At 35.5% G+C, this 23,489-nt stretch overlaps 1 protein-coding gene across 1 annotated transcript in view; it reads right to left on the bottom strand.

The window, feature by feature from the left end:
* The window catches only part of dscama (Down syndrome cell adhesion molecule a), a 77,499-nt gene that overhangs the window by 5,648 nt on the left and 48,362 nt on the right, over positions 1-23,489 (bottom strand). The window contains 14 exon segments of the mRNA XM_042733014.1: positions 110-298; positions 1,383-1,481; positions 1,598-1,758; positions 2,039-2,156; positions 2,892-3,045; positions 3,313-3,446; positions 14,125-14,280; positions 17,018-17,164; positions 17,483-17,720; positions 18,578-18,651; positions 18,995-19,162; positions 19,310-19,438; positions 19,601-19,697; positions 20,716-20,930. Coding sequence (XP_042588948.1) covers positions 110-298; positions 1,383-1,481; positions 1,598-1,758; positions 2,039-2,156; positions 2,892-3,045; positions 3,313-3,446; positions 14,125-14,280; positions 17,018-17,164; positions 17,483-17,720; positions 18,578-18,651; positions 18,995-19,162; positions 19,310-19,438; positions 19,601-19,697; positions 20,716-20,930 — 2,079 coding nt within the window.

Raw genomic sequence — 23,489 nt, 5'->3', positions numbered from 1 at the left:
GTGATGGGTGAAGACGATGAAGGAGAACAGGAAGGGTGTTTGTCATCACTACTTTGAACAATTCCACACCATTATTTGAGAAATTGGGTTTTCAAAACAAAATTCACACCTTTCCCATGAGTCTTTGCTTCAATTATCTCACTGATTCGGCCTGGACCAACAGCATTCTGGGCCGTTAGCGTGAACTTGTACCAGGTGCCACAGTTGAGGTTCTCCAGACGGTAGGAACGCTCGCTAGGACTAATGGAAATACTTCCCCACTTCTCACTGTTGTCCTCTGAGTATTGCAGAATATATCCTGCATAAAGACGGACACAGAATTAATTCATAAAAACAAATCTTTAGGACTGACTGTCATTATTCAAGCAATGCAATTGGTTCATTTGTTCAGTGCACTTTATATCCAGCTCATCCACATCAGTTGCTATAGTAATGACTTCATCAGAGTTGTTTTCTTCCACACCGAGTTGCTGTCAGTGTGACAATGGAGGATGGATGCATTGTAGAAATAGCTGTATTTTACGCATTTAAACGTGTTGTGTCTGTAAGTGCACACTCGTTTACAGGTGCCACTTTATGTTTTATTTACTAATGCAGAATGAAATGCAGTTCATATTCTGACATCATGATATAAGGGATTTTACAGTATATTATATAAAAATTGGTTTATATTCACATTGCTGTTCAAAGGTTTGGGGGCGATAAGATGTTTTAATGTTTTGAAGAAGTGTCTTACGCTTACCAAGGCTGTATTTATTGAATCAAAAATACAGTAAACAGTACTATTGTGAAACATTATTACAATTAAAAAATATATTTAAATATGTAATTTATTCTTGTGATGCAAAGCTGAATTTTCAGCAGGCAGTCTTCAGTGTCACACAATCCATTGGAAATCATTCTAATATGATGATTTGCTGTTAAAAAATTCTTCTTATTATTATAATTGAAAACAGTTTAATATGTTTATGGAAACCATGCTACATTTTTTGATACTAATTTACTAAGTACTTTTTTTTTTTTCAAAAACAAAAATCTTACTGACCCCACACTTTTGAATAATAGTTTTTTTTTTCTTTTTACTTTTTATTCGGAATGTGATGGATACCAAACAAAAGGGCCAGGTTATTCATAACAAATAAATCAATCAGTGCAAAATCAGATTTAGATTATGTAATAACAAAAGTAAAGTTTTTTTTTATTTATTTATTTATTTTTTTGCCGTTAAGGCTACAAAAACTATATGGATTTTTATAGAATATGCCAAAAAATAAAGATTTTTGCATCATGTTCAGTTGGAAGACAGATCACAGTTTTATTCTCTTTTTTTCGGTTTTGTTTTTCTCCAGCAGGAAAAACAGCTGAAGGTGGAAGCGGCTCACCTCTAATGGAGCTCCCACCGTTGTCTCCTGGTATCCAGGACACAGTAATGGATGTGATGGTTGTCTTGGTCACAGTGAGTCGAGGTTGGTCAGGGGGGACTGAAGATGATATTTATACAGTGAGAAACACTGCGTAACATCTCAGAGGAAATGAAACTGACACAAAGAGGAGGCTATACAGAAAGTGACCATCCTGTCTGACTCTCACACCTCACCTTGAACCTGAAGGTTCAGAATTATTTCGTCCGTTCCCCAGTTATTGCTGGCGACACACGTGTAATACCCAGAATCCTCTGCTTTCACGGTCTTAATGACGAAGCTGCCATTTCCATGGATACTGCGTCTTCCATCAATGATCGCAGGGGCCGGGCTCCCGCTGGCGAGAAACAGTGTGAATCGTCAATAAGAGGGGCAGAGTCTGACATTTCCCAGCATTCCCCAGTGACTGATTCTACTCATAGGTATTCAGATGCTTGTGTTTGCTGTTAATGAAAGGCTAGAGCTGCACTGCAGTATGTTCTTCACTATAATACTGAACTCAGCATACATTGTTAGCATGTTTGCTTTAAATCACATGCTCATTCTCATTTTAATATTGTTGTATGAGTGTATGTTCTATACATTCTTGTCTGTGCTCATGAAAAAGGTTTATTTACCTCTCTTTCAGCCATTTAATGGCAGGAGGCGGGTCTCCGACCGCCCTGCAGGGTAAAACAACATCCCTCATCCACGGTGTTGTAACAGTACCACTGAAGGTGAGGATTTTGGCAGGAGCTGTTTAAAAACATTAAAAACACCATAAGATAATTGATTATTTTATTGATTTATGAATGCTTAATATTTCACAATTTTGGTGCAGACCACAATCATTGCAAATTACACCCATCTTACACTACCATCCAAAAGTTTGTGGTCAGTATTTTTTTTTTTAAGAAAAAAAAAAATAGTTTATTAATAGTTTAATTGAATATGCAATAAACTGATCACAGGAATAAATTTTTTTTTTTAAAATTATTTGATCAAAACAAGAACAAAAAAAACAAAAAAAAACAGCAATTTTAAATTGTAATAATATTTCATACAATTAATTTTTTTTACACTGTTTTTTTAATCAAATAAATGCTACTTTGATAAGCATAAGAGTCTTCTTTCAAAAACATTTAAAAAACTTACTGACCCCAAACTTTACAACATTATTGTATGCTGAATATTTGTAAAGTTACTACATTATATATGCTGTTTATTTCATAGAAAGATACTAAATATTTTCTTAAAATGTATTTAAAAAATGACAATTAATTTAAAAGTCATTGCAAAAATGGCTCGGCAAAGTGAAGTTAGATTTGCTAAAAGCTCCTGCAGAATTTCTAAAAGAACTCAAAATACAACTCATTACTCTGAATGAGTGATTTACAGAATGGCTGAATAAGAGGTTTAACTTAAAAACATTCTCCTAAAACCAAAGACCAGCTGCTTTGCTTCTGAAGAACAAAGGTAATCGACTCAAACCTTTGGCCAGAGGTTCCACGGTGATGACATCACTGCTGTTCCCCCGGCCGGCCGCAGTCACCGCCATCACCCAGATACTGTACTTCCTGTTGCGACTGAGATTGTGAACCCGGTGCAGGAATTCATCTGGGGCCACTTCAAACTCACTGACCACCTAAACGAGACCCAAAATAAATGATTGTTGGTTAGGTCTTATGTCTTCCATCCGTTGACAGATTAACAGGTCGACAGCGTCACAACTTGCGTCACATAGTACTCTCATATTAAAATAGGAAAGGAGAGGCTATTTAAACATCACCTCCATGGCACAGTACTGGCTCTGTGCTAAAATGCTTTGCACTTCCACACACTGTTTAACACTGTCTTAATAGCCAGCCTGATATCTCTCCTGTTAGTATGAGAGCAGTTGGCTGAGTCTTACCGTGGGATACGAGCTGGAACAGAAGACTGTGTATTTCCTAATGACGCCATTCAGCTTCAGCGGAGGGAGCCAAGAAACATACACCACAGAGCTGGAGGCTGCAGCTGCCTTCACCCCGCCGGGTGGACCTGGCACTGCAGGGAAAAGAATCAGGCAGTTTGGAGAGATCTTTACTAACTTTATAACAGATTGGCAAACAGAATGACAAAATTTGACAGTAGTGAAGTTCCACAACAGAAGATCTTTTTTTGCATGACTTTTGCATGACAATTGGTCAAAGAATGGATGTCTGTCAGTCTTACCGTCCTCTTTGGTGCGGATGTAGATCTGGTCGCTGCGTACTCCGTCTCCCGCTCTGGTGAAGGCCAGCACCTGGATACTGTAGTTGGTGTATTTCTCCAGACCCTCCAGCTCCAGCTGGGCCTTCTGGGTAGTGACGTTTCTGATTTCCCCTAGTTCTGTATAAACAACAAGACTTTACAATCTTTCTTAAGACTCACTGTCAACTGATATAGTAAACACAATACTACTTAGTGACAGCCAATGAGATTTCTAAAATGAAGTGAACATTGATATTATACAGTATATATTGTAAATTCAAAAAATAAAAAATTAAATAATAATAATTGCAAATTTAACCCTGTAATGCCTGACACAAATAATAGTCATAAAAATGCACTTTTATAAAACAGAACAGTGTACTGAACATTTAGACAAAATATATAAGGAAATTGAAACATTCATAATCATATTTGATGCACCAGGCTTTTATGGCTCATATATTATGGAGCTCACACTCGAGAAAAAACTCAAATTAAGCAAAAATATTTCTATTATATTAAAAGGCTTTTGCCCAGTGATAATACCATACTGGTGTGAAATTATGATATTGTGGCAAAACTGGAGAGAAGGTAAAAAATGTGGTCATATAAAATAAAATATTGTTTGACTTTTGATGGTGCAAAAAGGTGCTTTTTAATTCACTTAAAAATGAAAATTCTATCATCATTTACCCACATAAAAATATATTTTATAGTCAACTTTTTAAAAATAATGCACTATTTTGAAAAGTAGATATCTGGAACGGATAACATATTTATTTCATTTCACCTCAAACCTATCATGCATGTGTTTTTTTTTCCGTGTCACTCAGTGCCTGCTCAGAAATGTGGCTTTGGACAAGCAAGGTGGGAGTGTATTTACTGGTTTAAAGGGGGAAACATTATGAATGAAAGGGAACTGACTTTCTTTAGAAAGATTTCATTGACATTTTTCCATGTTATTTTCGTAACCATGGTTACAGCTGTTTCTGCTTATCCAAAAGCGCCATCTAAAGTCAGAGAGTGAATTTGTATTTTCATTCAGCATGTCTGCTGCTTTTGTTGCCGTCAGTGTTGTGAATTTTAATAGTTTGATGAACAATAAGTTCAGCCATGAAAACTCTCGGGATGGATTGTAAAATCTTTATTAATGTAAATAGAATGTGCATAGGTTTGATCTTGGCGGACTAGATCTGCTACGCTGCTGCTGCAGAGCTAAATGCTCGGATCATAACATTAAAAGAAAACATGCTGCTGCTGCTAAAGAGAGGAAGATCCCTGTAGCAGATTTAGGCAGGTGGTGCTGGGGAGACGGTGGGCTAAGATGAGGACACACATAGCGCGCAGACATAGCATTCATTGAATACGTCCTGGTTATATAGGTAAATGGTAATTAGTATGTGAATCCGATCGGCTTGGAGAACATTAAACCAATTAAAATGCAAGTAGAGTTTCATGGCTGAACTATTAACTCGAATAATAAGGTATCTGGAACATATACATATATCATACATTTTATATTATATAAAAGAATAATATAAAATGTATGATGTGACTTCAACAGCTCTTTAGCCAAGAATTTGTCATTGTATAGTTAAATAATGAACAATTTACACCCATGTAGGATATAGGGCAGACACGGAGACTGTCTGCAGCTATCCAGCATAGTTGCAGGTTTTACATTTTTAATGTCTCCATTTTTTCCTGCTATCTATCATTCCATTAGCACTCTAGCAGCTACTGTTGGATGGAAAAGAGCTGCTGTCTTTTGCTGCTCGGTGCTGAATTTTGTCCCCGAGTTGCCCGGGCTGAATTCTGCTGCTTCATAATAAGGCAATTTATAAGCAAATAGCTCCTGGAAAGAGTTGGATCAACATAATGTGTGCTTTGAGTTTGTTCTACTGAGCACAAGTTGATTGAGAGCCATAAAGCAGCCAATTAAACAGGTGTGCAGAATGTGTTATGCTGCTCTCTGGTTTGTGTGCTGCAACGCTGAGTGATCGATTAACTAACCTCACAGTCTAAATCACTCATGAGAGGCATATTCAGACTGGCTGGCACAACACATATGAAAAGAGACTATTGCTGAATTGCAAAATGCATGTACTGCATTGGTGATAGTGTAGTATGTACTTCAGTATGTAGTAAGCCAGTATGCCGGTACTGGACATACAATTGCATATTGGTACTACAGAGCCCTTGCATAGCATTATCCTAAAATGCATACTTTAAAATGTTTCTTGTGTGTACATAAATTTCCAATTTATTATGTTATCATGTACCTAAATTCCAATTGTATTTATCATTACTCAAATTGTATATACACACACACACACACACTTTTCATCCCACTAGATGAGGATCCAACCACACCCCCTGGATTTTGTGTTCCACATAGAGTTGCTAAATAATTTTCAACCAGCTAGGGTTGGGGAATTATTTTCAGCATGACTGGGCCAAATTACAAGATAAACACACTCTTTTCATGAAGCGCTGTAAGAAGCTCTATTAACAACTGACTTTGAATGGAGTTTGATGTTAGAATTTTTCTAATCTAACAACTGTAAAAAAAAAACACATAAAACCACACAGCACACAGAAATAATAAATATTAAAACTGATTGTCATTTTAATGAGATTGAGATTGTTTTTGCTAATATCATAATCTATTGTGGAATCGACTCATCCAAAAAAAGATGCATTTCTGTTTTAGATTTTGGTTAAATCTTAGAAGGCATCATAATAATTTAGGTTTAACGCGTGGTCAGATTAGTGACATTTTGTGCAGAAGAAAGATCCATTGTCAATAATTTAGAGAAGTATTAAGCACAGCTCACAAAAAAGTCACATTCAAATCAAGCTGCAGGCAACTTGAAACTGCTGTGAAATCGGCATTGGAAAAACATTTGCACTCATGTAACATTCCAGATCGCCTGAATTCCTTTTGGAATGACTGGATTCTGCCCACAAAAACCCACAGAAAAGTGATAAATGTGACCTCACCTTTAGAGTGCATAGATAGCTTCTCCAGCTTTTATTATTAGCACAAGGTTAGAAGAACAGCGCCAACTGGCTGAAATTGAGTTTAGAGTGACAGTGATAGTGACAATGACATACAGCCAAGTATGGTGACCCATACTCAGAACACACCCTCAGCAATTAACACACACAAATTCCACACAAACAGCAGATCAACACACACATCAGTGCCTTGCTCACACACACCCGGAGCAATGGGCAGCCATTTATGCTGCGGCACCCGGGGAGCAGTTGGGGGTTCAGTACCTTGCTCAAGGGCACCTCAGTCATGGTATTGCTGGCCTGAGACTCGAACCCACAACCTTAGGGTTAGGAGTCAAACTCTCTAACCATTAGGCCACGACTTCCCCTAAAGAGTCATTACCTCCCACCTCCAATTACCTCCCACCAGCAGTCTCACCTGGTCTGTGTGCCTTGGGTACGGCCATGTTCATCACCCTGCAGACATCCTGGGGTTTGGGTGGTGATGCAGTGAACCTGCAGATGCCTGATTCTGATGGTGTACTGGAGGTCAGACTGTCCGTGTAATCATTGGTGCCGGCGGTCATCTGCTCGGAGGATGTGTCTGAGATGAAGCACTCTGTGATGGTGAACTTGGCGTGTCGTAGCTGTTCCTCCATCTTGGCATGTTCATAGGCTCTGGCCAGCTCCTCGTACGTAGAAGAAGCGCTCTCAGTGGAGACCATGCTTATAAATTGACAGGCACTTCTAGCATGTATTAGCTTTGATATAGGAAACTCTATATTATCATGTATCAGATATAAAATTACATTTCACCAAATATAAAATAAAAAATTAAAATTTAGAAATAATTCAAAAACTAACCAATGAAAAGAAATAAGAACAGATACACTCATGTTCAAAAGTAAGATTTTTTTTCAGCTCCTCACCAAGGCTACATTTATTTGATTAAAAATATAAAAGTAATATTGTGAAATATTGTTGAAATTTAAAATAATATCAATATCTAAATCAATATATTTTCAAATGTCATTCATTCCTATGATGGAAAAGCAGAAATTACTCCAGTCTTCAGCATCACATGATCCTTTAGAAATCTATTAGAAATCGAATTATTTGGTACTCGATTTTTTTATTATTATTTTAGTGAAAAATATAATATATTTTCATGATACTTTAATTACTATAAAGTAAAAAAAAAAAAAAAACTTTTTAAATAAAAATATTTTGTACCATTATAAAAGTATTTGCTGTCATTTTTTATCAATTTAACCCGTTCTTGCTCAACACAAGTATTAATTTCTTTAAAAAAAATTTTTTTAAATCTCACTGACCCCAGATATTTTAACAGTACTGTAATAAAATAATAAAATAAAAAACTAAAATAATTAAAAATTAAAATATAATGTATTAAATGCTGATAGACTAGTTTGATTCATTTTCTACATAACTGTATGTTGCAATGAATCTGTTCAAAATTGATTGAATGATTCAACTGTGACATTACTTAAAAATTTCCTGCATGACATTTGATGATTTTTATGCTATATTTTATGCTTTAAATGCTGTTTATTTATTTGAATATTTAAAATAATAACTGTTAATTAAATTTTATATTTATATATAAATATAAATATATTTAATTTATATAAATACCATTCTTCTTCGTGTTCATCATTTTTAAAAACAGCAAACATACATATTAAGATATATACTAAATATTATAAAAAAAGCTGACAAAGTTGAAGTTGTTGAAGTACCCAGCTTTAATGACATGTCAAGCCAACAAAAAAAGAACCTAATAAAAGCTCAAGATGTACACACAGTGTAGCAGACTGACCTGTGTCCTGTGATGGACTGACACTATAGCTGTCACTTTCTTTGTCCACCGAGCCGGCCACTCTGGGCGTTCCCAGCCTCCAGTCCGTGCTGAGTGTGTGGACGGAGACAGGAGGGTGGGGGCGATTCAGCGTCCACTGACTGGCATACCGGTTACGGGCCGCAGGGCCAGATTTAGCTGTACGGCGAGAGGTGGGATCTGGGGACGGTTGTGAAACGCTCAGTTAAATAGCATGATCACATATTCACTCTGTTGTTTGTGTGTTAAGAAGGTTCTTTCTTACTCGACAGACTGCTCTTGCTCGTTCCAGGTCGGACATCAGAGACGTCCACCAGCGGGCCGGTGGCCTGCGACAGAGACTGATAGTGGACAGAGTGCGTGACGGTGGCCGACTTCTGTTTGGCAGTTTCTCCGAAATCGTTATCCGTCAGAAGCACCGTTGATCTGTCGTCTAACAGGGAAGGGAGAGATGGAACTATTAGAGACCCCAATAGTATCATTCTTTCTCAAATATATGTTTAGGTTTGAATGTGGTTCAGCGAACACGACTCACCCACTGTTTCCATGGTGTCTCTCTCTTCGATGAGCAGCTGCGCTCGGGGAATGTCGATGTGCATGCGGAGGGTCTGCTGTTGTTTGTTCATGGTATCTGAAGGCCTTGTGTTCTTACTAGAGGAGAACACAAACAAGCCTGTGAATAACATCTCGGCTTGTACATGGTCAGCATGACACGTTGATGATGCTTTCTCACAAAATGCTGATAGAGTTTTATTCATTTGTGCATAATATGCTTTGTAACCATCCAATAAAATGAATCTGTTAAATACACTGGCTTTATTATGACTTCAAAAGATTTGGAATCTTCTTAGACTCTTCTTGAACTACTCTTATGATGCTTTTAGTCATTTTAGGATCATTATGCTGATATTAAACTGAAAGAGCAGCTCAGAGACTGTTCAGAATATCTTATTTTCTGTTACATAGAAGAAAATAAAAACATTCTTATGGGTTTGGAACAAAATGACAGGATTTCTATTTTGGGGTGCATTTGATGTAAAAAACAAATCTGAAAATCATCAAAGTGTTTACCTCATAAGCATTTCAGCCAAACTCTTTGCATCTGTGGAAAAAAAACAATAAGCTTTATTAACATAAACAGAAAAAGGAAGTACTATCGAGTCATGAAGAATAAGACTGATATGAGTAAAACCTCAAACAGCAACATATACTGTCTGTATTTACGCCTACGGATCTACACCTTCTCTTTAAAAACGCTCTGATCTGTAGCTAAGAGCTGTGAAAAACTTCTGACCCCTGAGCCGCTTCAGCCTCTGCTCTCTCCTCCTCCTCCTCAGCACCATCAGCAGGACGAAGAGCAGCACCATTCCCACCAAAATGCAGGAGATCGTCACCATCATCTTCATCCCCTCGTTGTTGGTTTTCTTCACCGGGTTCTTCACCGCAGTCTTCACCAGCGGACGAATGGTGCCTTTTTGCAAACACATTCAATATTTAAAAGGGCAAACAATTAATTTGACAATTACATTAAAGGTGATCCATCAAACTTCGCTTACTGCCGTCGTTGCTCAAAGTTGCGAATTTGACAAGTTTCTCAGCCAACCCTGCGCTGTTGTACACCTTCATCTGCAGTTCGTACCAGGTGGCTTCCTGCAGGTCCAGCAGGTTGAAGCTCTTCGTAAGAGAGGTGCGCTTCACTTTGGTCCACACGGGGCTGTCCAGAGGACGGTATTCCAGAGTGAAGGATGTGATTGGACAACCGCCATCATTCCAGCCAATCAGGTTGAGTTTGACGCTTGTTCCGTTAATGCTATTAAAGAGCTCCTGCTCTTTGGAGAACTGTGGCTCTGTGATGGGTGAAGACGATGAAGGAGAACAGGAACGCTGTTTGTGATCACTATTTTCAACACAATTACACACCATTATTTTGAGAAATAGGATATACAAAACAAAATGCACACCTTTCCCATGAGTCTTTGCTTCGATTATCTCACTGATTCGGCCTGGACCAACAGCATTTTGGGCCGTTAGCGTGAACTTGTACCAAGTGCCGCAGTTGAGATTCTCCAGACGGTAGGAACGCTCGCTGGGACTTATAGAAATACTTCCCCACTTCTCACTGTTGTCCTCTGAGTATTGCAGAATATATCCTGCATAAAGAATTAATTTATAAAAATAAATCTGAAGGATTTTTTAGGACTGACTCTCAATTTTCAAGCAATGCAATCGAATCCATTTGTTCAGTGCACTTTATATCCAGCTCATCCACATCAGTTGCTATAGTAATGACTTTTCTTTCACATCGACAGAGTTGCTGTTAGTGTGACAAGGGTGGATGAATTCTAGACCTTGTTATATTTGATGTATTCAAACACAGGTCTCACTTTACTGTTTATTTCATTAACTAATGCAATGAAATGCATTTTAAGTTTCAAATTATAACAACATGATATGAGGGATTGTACAGTTTGTCACACTAACGGTAGTTATGTAAAATTGGTTTATATTTACATTACCATTCAAATATTTGGGGGTTGATAAGATGTTTTAATGTCTTGAAAGAAGTCTCTTATGCTCAGCAAGGCTGCATTTATTTAATCAAAATTACAGTAAAACAGTAATATAGTAATATATTATTGCAATTAAAAAAAAAAAACATTTTACATTTTTCTTTTATTCCTGTGATGCAAAGCTGATTTTTATACACATCTAACCATGAAAGGTTCTTTTTCTCTTTTTTTTCTTTTTTTTGAGACAATCATTAAAAATGATTTAAATAATTAACAAATCAAATGTACACGTAATCTAATATGATTATTTCTCTTCTTATTCTGAATTTAATGGATACTAAACCAAAGGACCAGACTGTTTATCACAAATAAATCTACCATCAATGCAAAAACAGATTCAAACTAATATGATGAAACAGATAGTTCAGAGGCTAAACTCTGATTGGATGAGCCACATTCAAAGCTTTATGCCTGTAAGAATGCAACTGTATTAACACATTAATAAAATTTCAGATTAATTTAGGGGAAAATATCTGATTTTAATAAGATTTTAACCTACCCACAAATGTTTGTACTGGGTTTCTAAAAATGTTAAAACATATTTAATTGTTTTTTTTGTCATTCAGGCATCAAAATACTAAATATATTTGAATAGAATTTGCCAAAAAAAGAAAGAAAGAGTTTTGCTTAAATCATGATCATTTGAAAGATGGATTAAATTTTTATTATCTTTTTTCCAGCAGGAAAACAGCTGAAGGTGGAAGCAGCTCACCTCTAATGGAGCTCCCACCGTTGTCTCCTGGTATCCAGGACACAGTAATGGATGTGGTGGTTGTCTTGGTCACAGTGAGACGAGGTTGGTCAGGGGGGACTGAAGATGATATTTGTACAGTGAGAAATACTGCGTAATAACTCAAAGGAAATGAAACTGACACATAGAGGTCCATTCTGCCCGGCTCTCACACCTCACCTTGAACCTGAAGGTTCAGAATTATTTCATCCGTTCCCCAGTTATTGCTGGCGACACACGTGTAATACCCAGAATCCTCTGCTTTCACGGTCTTAATGACGAAGCTGCCATTTCCATGGATACTGCGTCTTCCATCAATGACCGCAGGGGCTGGGCTCCCGCTGGTAAGAAACAGTGTGAATCCTCAATGAAGAGGGCAGAGTTTGACATTTCCCAGCATTCCCCAGTGAATGATTCTACTCATAGGTATTCAGATGCTTGTGTTTGCTCTTAACGAAAGGCTAGATCTGCAATGCGGTATGTTTTTCACTATAATATGGAGCTGTTGTCATGTTTGTCTTAAATCACATGCTCATAATCATGTTAATATGTTTTTGAGAGTGTATGTTCTACACATTCTAGTATGCACCCATGAAACAGATTTATTTACCTCTCTTTTAACCATTTAATGGCAGGAGGTGGGTCTCCGACCGCCCTGCAGGGTAAAACAACATCCCTCATCCATGGCGTTGTAACAGTACCACTGAAGGTGAGGATTTTGGCAGGAGCTGTTTAAAAACATTTTAAAAAACACCACAATTTATTGTTTTATTGATTTCGGAAAGCCGAATACACAATTTTGCTGCAGAATTTTGTTGCAAAACACAATCATTGCAAAATACACCATATTTATGTTACTATTCAAAATAAATTAATATTTTTATTCAATAAGGATGCATTAAATTGACAATCAAGTGACAGTAAAGACTTTTATAACTAAATGCTCAACTAAATGCTGTTCAGATGGCATGCGCTCTTCTGTGTCAGCCGTGCTGCGCTGATGCATTGTTTGCTTTCAAACCAAAGCGTAAATACACGTAAAAAACGTATCATTGTGGCACGGCTGATACAGAAGAGCGTACGCCATCTGCGTACTGCTCAGATTTGCCAAAATGGCACTACGCTGATTTGGAGAGACACAGAGGAGAGGAATTGTTGAATAAAGTCGTTCTTTTTGTTGTTTTTTTTGTGTACAAAAAGTATTCTCGTCACTTCATAACGTTACGGTTGAATCACTGATGGCAGGTGAACTATTCTGACGATGCTTTTCATACTTTCCTGGACCTTGACACTGTTAGTTATTTGGCAGTCTATGGGACAGTCTCAGCCCTCCCGATTTTCATCCAAAATATCTTCAATTGTGTTGCGAAGATGAACAAATCTTTTACGGGTTTGGAATGACATGGGGGTAACTGATTAATGACAACATTTTCATTTTGGGATGGAGTAACTCCATAAGTCCCTAAATATCTTTTGGGCCCACTGTATGTTTCAGGATATTTTTACACTTTGGCGTATTTTGTATCTTAGATTGCTCATTGCTTATTGTCATGGCAAGGCCCACAACATTTCAAAATACAACTAATTACTCCAGAATGGTTGATTTACAGAATGGCTGAACAAATCGAACAAACGAATCGACTCACCTTTGGCCAGAGGTTCCACGGTGATGACATCACTGCTGTTTCCCCGGCCGGCCGCAGTCACCGCCATCACCCAGATACTGTACTTCCTGTTGCGACTGAGATTGTGAACCCGGTGCAGGAATTCATCTGGGGCCACTTCAAACTCACTGACCACCTAAACGAGACCCAAAATAAATGATTGCTGGTTACACCTCGTGTCTTCCATCAGTTCCATCAGTTGACAACTTGCGTCACATAGTTCTCTCATTTTAAAATGGGAAAGAAGAAGCTATTTAAACACCACATTTAGCTCGATGACACAGTACTGGCTCTGCGCTAAAATGCTTTGCACTTCCACACGCTGTTTAACACTGTCTTAATAGCCAGCCTGATATCTCTCCTGTTAGTATGAGAGCAGTTGGCCGAGTCTTAGGCCTACCGTGGGATACGAGCTGGAACAGAAGACTGTGTATTTCCTAATGACGCCATTCAGCTTCAGCGGAGGGAGCCAAGAAACATACACACATACATCTACCCTCACCCCGCCGGGTGGACCTGGCACTGCAGAGAAAAGATTCAGGCTGTTTCGAGAGATCCTTACCAACTTTTTTGGCTAACAGAATGGCAAACATAAGGACAGAATTTGACAGCAGAAGATCTTTTTTCTATGACTTTAGTTGGTCAAAGAATGGATATCCATGGGTCATACCATCCTCTTTGGTGCGGATGTAGATCTGGTCGCTGCGTACTCCATCTCCTGCTCTGGTGAAGGCCAGAACTTGGATACTGTAGTTGGTGTATTTCTCCAGACCCTCCAGCTCCAGCTGGGCCTTCTGTGTAGTGACGTTTTTGATTTCCCCTAGTTCTGTAGTGGCATAAACAACAAGATTTTAAAATGTAACATAAACTAAAAAATAAACACACTAAACTAACAAAAACAAAATAAAACTTAAACCTCTAAAACCTAACAAAACAACTGATTTATTAAATACAATATATACCTGTAAATTTAACCCATGTAAAGCCTGACATACAAAACAGTGGTAATAGTCAGAAAAAAAATGCACTTTTATAAAATAGAAGAGTGTATCAAATCTTTAGACAAAATATAAAAAGAAAATTTAAAAAATAACTTCATATCACATTTGATAAACCAGGCTTTTGTTAGAATACACATAACAAAAAAAAAAAAAAAGTTTTATTCAAATCACTTTTATCAAAATGACCAAAAATATGCAATTAAGTGCAGATGTTTGTATTAAAGTTTAACAAAAAAAACTTCAGAAGATAGCTAATAAGATATTATACAACATCAAATTTGGATATAAAATCAAAAAAATTCAAATATATAAATAAGCTCAAAAAAATTCACAAGTGTCAGCAAAGCTTTGCGATCATGTCTTGATAAGTTAAAGAGGCATTTAACATGACACAGTTTTCAACTAAAAATGAATATTGTGGCAAATGTGGAGAGAAGTTCAAAAAAATTTGGTTATATAAATGTGCTCAGGATAGTTCACCTAAAAATGAGAGAAGTTCAAAAAAATTTGGTTATATAAATGTGCTCAGGATAGTTCACCTAAAAATGAAAATTCTGTCATAATTTAGATAAAAAAAGACATTTTGAAGAATGTTGGAAAACCAAACAGTTGCTGATTAGTGATGTGCAAAAATTGCCGGCTAGTCACTAAATGGACGCCTAATAAAATAATTGTTTAGCAGTGCAGCACTGTTTTGTTTACATTGTGTTTCTGCTTATCCAAAAGCGCCACCTAATGTCAGAGATTGAATTTGCATTTTCATTCATCCCGTCTGCTGCTTTTGTTGCCATCATGTTGCTCAAATAATAAGCTCAATAATAAAACTTAAATAATAAGCTATCTGGAATCATTCAAATATCTTCTTTTGTGTTCAACAGAACACAGACTATCCCATTTATTAGTCAAATGAATAATATAAAATGTATGATATGACTTCTTTAACAGCTCTTTTGCCAGGAATCTGTTATTGTATAATTAAATAATGAACAATGTAAACCCATGCAGGATATAGGGCAGGCACTGAGACTGTCTGCAGCTCTCCAGCACAGTTGCAAGTTTTAAATTTTTAATGTCTCCATTTTTTCCTGCTATCTATCATTCCTTTAGCACTGTAGCTGCTGCTGTTGGATGGAAAAGAGCTGCTGTCTTTTGCTGCTCGGTGCTGAATTTTGTCCTCGAGTTGCCTGGGCTGAATTCTGCCGCTTCATAATAAGGCAATTTATAAGCAAATAGCTCCTGGAAAGAGCCGGATCGACATAATGTGTGCTGTGAGTTTGTTCTACTGAGCACAAGTTGATCGAGAGCCATAAAGCAGCCAATTAAACAGGTGTGCAGAATGTGTTATGTTGCTTTCTGGTTTGTGTGCTGCGGCGCTGAGTGATCGATTAACTAACCTCACAGTCTAAATCACTCATGAGAGGCCTGCTCAGACAAAGGCCTATTCAAGTATGCATGCTGGCACAACACTTATGAAAATAGACTATTGCTGAATTGCAAAATGCATGTAATGCATTGGTGATAGTGTAGTATGTATTTTTCATTATGTAGTAAGTCAGTATGCCAGTACTGGACATTAAATTGCATATTGGTATTAGAGAGCCCTTGCATAGATGCATGTAATGATATCAGAGACCAGGTTGTGGATAACATTATCCTAAAAAGCATACTTTAGAATTTGAAAATAGTATATATATTTGGCATGCAATATTATCACACTATATAGTACACTCTATATAATGTATCTTTTCAACTGGGAATTCTTCCTTTAGAAGGCAAAATAAACTCAATACTAATATACATAATGCCCATGCAATTCCCAGTTGAAAAGGTATATTCTGCCCCCTAGTGGTCCATGGAAGCAAAATATGTATAATAACAAATATCACACGCACACACACACACAAACACAAACACTTTATAACATTTATGAATGTTTATTATTACCGTGTGTGTAATAATATAATAATACACACACAGGGTAATAATAATAATAATATCTCTATAATATATACTATATATATATATACTACATAATATATATACTTTTTATAATTCTTTATTAATATTTATTATTACTCTGTGTGTGTGTGTGTGTGTGTGTGTACATAAATTTCTTTATATGTATTAATATTTATTATTACTCTGTGTGTGTGTGTGTGTGTGTGTGTACATAAATTTCCAATTTATTATTTATCATTACTCAAAATATACACACACACACACACACACATTTAAATATATAATTTTACTATTATTTCTTATTAGTAAATATAAATATATAACTTATAATTTAAATATAATTTATAATTTTATATAAATTTTACTAAATTCTATATATATATATATATATATATATATATATATATATATAATATATATATATATATAATAATTCTATTCATTCTCTCTCCATACACACACACATACATATATTTATATATTATGAATAATCCATGTGTGTGTGTTATTAAATATATATATATATATATATATATAAATCAAAAAGATCTGAAATGAACCCTACTCAAGGCAATTGAAACAGTACATGAATCTGAGCTGTACCTCCGTCTGGTAGATTGGCCCAGTAGATGATACGGAAACCCTGCAGAACGCCGTTGAGAGCTTCCCTGGACAGAGTCTGCCAGGACAAAGATATGCTCTCAGGGGAAGCAGCGGTGGCCACAACCTTCTCTGGAGCTCTGCTGGGTACTGAGAACACAAGAGAAATATAGAAAAATCATCTCATAAATAGACCTAATTACTCACTGGCTCAGAATATGTACAGCAGGTGTGAAAGAAACTGAAATTGATGAATTAACTTGAATTGGTTTGACAGTCCTTACAGAAGTTTAAAGCACTGTAAGCATTTCCAGTAGCCACTAGATGGCAGCAAATATTAAAAATGTGCTTGGTGAATATCATGGTATTTTTTATGATTTGTTTTTAAAAGAAATAATTAAAGCTATAAAGACTTTACACTGAGGGACTAAAATTTTCTGTATCATGTGAAAGTTTACAGTGGCTTACCATCCTCCATTGTTGTAGCCCGGACCTCACTGGAAGCAGGTCCCGGACCAGCACTGTTACTGGCCTGCACCACCACCTCATACTCTGTGAACTTCTTCAGGTTGTTGAGGCTCAGGGATTCGGTCTCTCCCGTGGCCTCCATACTGATGCAGACGAACTGGTGACTGCCGTTGATGGAGTGCTCTCGATGGCACGCCTGATACCCCCTGATCACGCCATTCTGGAGATGTTTCAGCGGATCATGCATGTGAATAACATACATTATTAATAAAAAATACACCATTAAAAACCAATCACTCCAATAAAAAACTTTAAAAATAAAAACAAACTTTCCAATGAACAAAACTTAACAAGAAAATAAAAATTCCAATCAAAAAAACAAAAAAAAAAAATAAAAATTCAACTCACATAAAAAAGGTAAAAAAAAAAAACAAGAACTGATCGATGAAAGGTTCTGTTATATATAAAACAACAAAATTAAAAAGTGCAGTCATTCAATAAAAAACCCAACATTTTAAACCTAATATATATCACCACATAATTAAAAAGTGCAGTCATACAATAAAAAATATTTTAATATAAAAATAAATATAAATATAATATAAATTACTTTATAAAACAAACAAATAAAAATAAAATAAAAAAATAAAAAAAAAAAACACTAAATTATATGTCTTGCTCTCTCGCTCATCATAAATTTCTAATAAAACACTTAAAGATTTATGCAGTAAATTAATTTATAAAAAAAACAGCTTAGACATACACATTGAAAATTATTTTTATGTAGTCAAAAAATATTATTACAATGTCTTTATAATAAATTAGCATTTAAATATTTTATTTAAAATAAGTGAAATTAGCTTTTTTAGTCAAAACCATACAATAACTATAGAAAAGATAAAAATAAAAATAAATTATGGCATTATTTAATTTGTTCTTTAATTTATTTTTAGTAATCTATCTAACAACATAAAAATCCATATATCAAACAATCTAACAAAACAAAAAAATTAACTATCTATCTATCTATCTATCTATATTAAATATGTTTATATAACATAAAACTTCATACAATCACAATAACCTGCTCAGCCATACCTTCCATGTAACTTTTATGCTTTGGGAGGTGATGGCTTCCAGCGTGACGTCTTGGGGTGGTCCTTCAGGATCTAGAGTGGTCAAACATATACTCTGTTTAGCCTGGTCTGATATCTGCCATCATGTTTCTCATAGACAGTGGCCTCAGTAGTTATCAGTATCTCAATCACGCTCCTGTAATGTCACCCTTGACCACCAGTTGGCAGTATTGCAACATAATTCCTTCTGTTTGTCAACTGATCTATATATCTATATATATATAGCTATTTGTTCTTATAAATAGGAAAGCTATTCAAACACTCTTAAAAGATGGTCCATTATTTTAAATATCAGAAAAAAATATGAAAGAGTAACATGCACTGATGAACTGTACATAATAATACCAGGAACATGAATATGACTAGTATATCGTACCTGCTTCATCTGTGGTTACTGTGAGCTCATTGCTGGGTTCACTGTCGCCAATGTGGTTCTTGGCGAACATACGGATGTTGTAGGTGGATGAAGGGTGAAGTTCTATGATAGTGGCCTGGTTTAGAGTTGGAGAAACGTCTCTGGTCCTGCGAGCTCGTTCCCAAGTTTCTGTTTATGGTTGAGGAGATGGTTGATAACATATCTGGATCTCATGTGACAGCTGATCAGCTTCATTTATAGGTCTATTACAAGGTCTAAGATGATCTATTCATGCCAAAACAGCTACTATTGCTTGTATTGGTTTGGATTATATACCTGTTTTATTTTTGCACTCAATATCGTAGCCGGTGATGGGACTGTTCCCATCGAATCCCATGGTCCAGCGGAGGGCGATGGTCCTCTCTTTCACCTCACGAATCTCCACTTTAGGAGGCTCTGGTGGCTCTGAGAATTCAACGATACCACTCTCAGGTTTTGAAACCCTCCCCACATTTAAACAATGACATTTAAATCAGGAGATTTCCCTCAAGAGTCACTTATCAAATGCCTAATACTGTAAATCCCCCGAATCTCCAGCCAAGCCCAGGCGATTTTCCAGCTGCTTACCCTGAACTGTTAACTGAAGGATGCCTCTGTCTTCACCATAGGAGTTAATGGCATGACAGGAGAAGAACCCAGAATCCTCTCTCATTGTTGGATAGATCTGAAATCAGCAATATGGTGTGTGAATGAGCTACTAGAAAAAAAGACATCAATACCCTAAATGACCCTGATCATCACAAACCATTCACATCAAACTTTATAAAGAAAGTGCAGATACCTGAAGGACCTGCTATGCTTATAATATGAAATTAGTTTGGTAGTCAAATATAAATTCAGTATAGAATATAAAAAAAATATATATGATATATGTTGTTGTTTATTAAAAAATTTCAAGAAGGATGCATAAAATCAATCAAAAGTGACAGTAAAGATATTTAAAATTTTACAAATGATTTCTATTTCGAACAAATGCTGTTCTTTTAAAGTTTCTATTTATTAAAAAAGTATCATGGATTCCACATAAATGTGACGCGATTGTTTTCAAAATTTAAAATATTAAGAAATGTTTTTGAGAACCAAATCAGCATATTGAAATGATTTTTCTGAAGGATCATGTGACACTGAAGACTGGATTAATGATTCCAGGAAATTTAGCTTTAACATTAATAATTGATAATTTAACAAATTTCATTTTTAAATATTTTTAAAAGAGTTCTTTTGAATTTTAATAATATTTTACAATGTTACTGTTTTTACTGTATTTTTGATCAAATGATTACAGCCTTGGTGAGCATAAGAGACTTTTTGCAAAAGCAAAAACAACAACAACAACAACAAAAACCCCCACCAACTGCACATTTTTGAACAGTAATGTACATATTTAATAAATAAGTCTAATTTGTATTTATTTATTACATATAAATAATCTATTATGAATTAAATATGTAAATAACTATAGAAATATATTACTCTGTATATATATTTTTACTTTTAAAATATATAATAATAGTAATATGTAATAATAGTAGGTATGTGTACCTTGAAACACCTGTTAAATTTAAACCATCAGTATGACATTTTTGAACTAAGTGTGAAAGATTGTTTCATTTTAAAATATGTGCATCAAAGTATCAAATGCCAAACATGGAAAATGACAATGCACAAATGAAGAATCTGACCTGAAGGGTGGAGACGACCTCTTCACCGACGTTCTTGACTGTTACCGTGTGCCGCCACATGTCTGGATTGATCATGTGTGACTGCTTCTCCTTTTCCACCTCCTTCTCCCATCTAACCATGATGGGCTTCTCACCATGAGCCTTGCAGCTCATCTCTATCTTCTCTCCTTTCGTTGCCAGTGAGTTGTTGGGATATGATGTTATCATGGCCGGAACTGACAGAGAGAAAAGAAAAAGCATCATGAAGACAAATGCCATCACTGCGGATCAAACCAAACAAGTTTTTTTTATGACATCAACAACTTTTAACTTACATTCGTGCAAATGCCATGTAACACTTTGCAACAGTGAGGATCAGAACACTGTACTACCCCACACAAGGTAAATGTTTTACAGCTCTATGGCAATAACAAGATTGAATGTGATGCTTTATGCAGAGGTACTCCGTTCTCTCTCTCTCACACACACACACACACACACACACTCATGTCCCGGTTCCTCACAGGCATTCATTGTAGGAGCAGAGCACCAAGCGGGTACATGGGAGCGCCGGTACAGCGTGTGATGTGATTGAGTGTGTCAGGTTGAGAGTTCTGACCGTTTACATGTCATCCCTTATTCACTCTAGCAATTCTCAGCTCAGCAGCAGCAAAAAAAAAAAAGAAGAAAAAAAAAAAAATAAAAAAAAAAAAAAAAAAAAATCACAAATTAAAAATGAAATACTCAATATATAAGTACTTTTTATATTTTATAACCACTTTTTTTTATGAAATATTGCAATGCAACAACATTATCAAAACTTACTAAAACTTCTATATAGAGTGTTTATATATATATATATATATATATATATATATATATATAAACACACACTACTGTTCTTAAATTTTGGATCAGTCAGATTTTTTATGTTTTTTAAAGAAGTATCTTTTGCTCATGAAGGCTGCGTTTGTTTGATTAAAAATAGAAAAACAGTTATAGTAATATAATAAACAGTAATATTGTGAAATATTACAATTTAAAACAAGTTTTTTACATTATTACACTGTAATATATAATTTGTTCCTTTGAATTCCATTTTCATCAGCAATTACTCCAGTCTTCAGTGTCATATGATCCTTCTGAAATCATTCTGATTTATTATCAATGCTTATTTATTAACAATGTTGGAAACAGTTGTGCTGCATAATATATATATATATATATATATATATATATAATATTATTATTATTATTATTATTACTATTATTATTATTATTTTTTTTTTTTTTATTTATGGAGCCCGTAATAATTTTTTCAGAATACTTTGAGGAATTAAAAGTTAAAAAGAACAGCATATTTACTTTACTATCACTTTTTTCAATTGAAAACATCCTGCTGAATAAAACTATTTATTTTTTAAAATTCTTAAAAAAAATAAAAATAAAACTGATCCCAAACTTTTGAATGGCAGTATATGTATAAATAAATCTAAATATATTGAATACAATGATTAATATAATTTTTTGCATGACTTTAGTAAAAAAAAAGTTACCGAAATTAGCATGATTTAATGATTATCAGTATGATTAATATAAACATTTCAAATGATGAAATTAAAAATGGCATCATCATGTACTGGAAGCTGTCACTGAGCACTGGCTAACGCTAGTCCTTTATGTTCAGCCTCTTAGCAATCCTAGCGATTTCATTTATAAACTCTGAGAACAGAACACGTGCAAAGTCTCTTAAAAGGACTACAGTTGATCAGAAGGTAAAAATTAAACTGTACAGTCCCCCGCTAAAAGACGCAAGCAGCCTAAACCGGCATCCTATTTCTTATCACGGCCGAGCGCTCGCTCCTTATGTGATTATCCAGAATAAAACACTAAAGAGGGAAGTAGTCTCTGTGTTGGAGGGGCAGCTGTATCTTCCCTCAGGCTGCGAGCTGTCTTCATCATGACTGCATAATTGCTGTGTTGATGTATTTCTTTAATATCCAGCTGAATTATAAGCAGCAGTTGGACTGAAAGGGAAGGTGCTAATTCCTCTCCTGAGATGCAGACAGAAGAACCGTGTGTTGCTGGGCAGGAACTTGCTCTCCGGCTGTAGGAGTGATTTGCGTCTCTTCTGGATCCTCTCTGATTGATTCAGGCTCATTTTACTCGTTCATTTAGGGGTCGTAAATGGACAAAAATGAGCCGTTTTAGTCCGCTTTATCCTCATCATCATTATAATTATTCAATTTTCACATATAAAAAAAACAAACAACAACCTCTCAGGGTAGAAGTTAGCAGTTTTATTCCCTGCTCTATCAGGGGCAGAAGAAGAGAGATTCACTCATCCTGAGAGACAAACAGAGATGATAAACTGGTGGATTCAGCCTTTTTTACCTGAGAGGAAAAATTAATTTCTAAACTTGAATTGAACACTGCATAACTTCTGTTCACTTCAATCAAGGAAAACTGTATTAGAGTATATTTAAAGGTTCAGATGTACATTAAAACACTATATTATACCTGCCAAAATTCATGTGTTTAACATGTATTTAACACAATTATTTTATCCATATTGACATTTAACCATTTCTTTCTGTTCTGTGTGATTTCTAAAGTTCATATTCCATACACACCCAATCTGGATACTTGTTTATCCTACAACAGTTGAAAGGTCACAGCATATTTTTTTATAAAACAAATCCAGGGACTTTTCTAGCAAGAGTAAAATCATTTGCAGTCTATCTTTCAAAATTTAATTACGGAAGCTCAACAATTATCAAACACACTATTGAAAC

Source organism: Cyprinus carpio, chromosome B10, assembly GCF_018340385.1.
Source record: "Cyprinus carpio isolate SPL01 chromosome B10, ASM1834038v1, whole genome shotgun sequence".
In the NCBI taxonomy this organism is placed as follows: domain Eukaryota; kingdom Metazoa; phylum Chordata; class Actinopteri; order Cypriniformes; family Cyprinidae; genus Cyprinus; species Cyprinus carpio.
Note: the sequence above shows the minus strand (reverse complement) of the source record. Positions and strands in the feature narration are given on the sequence as shown.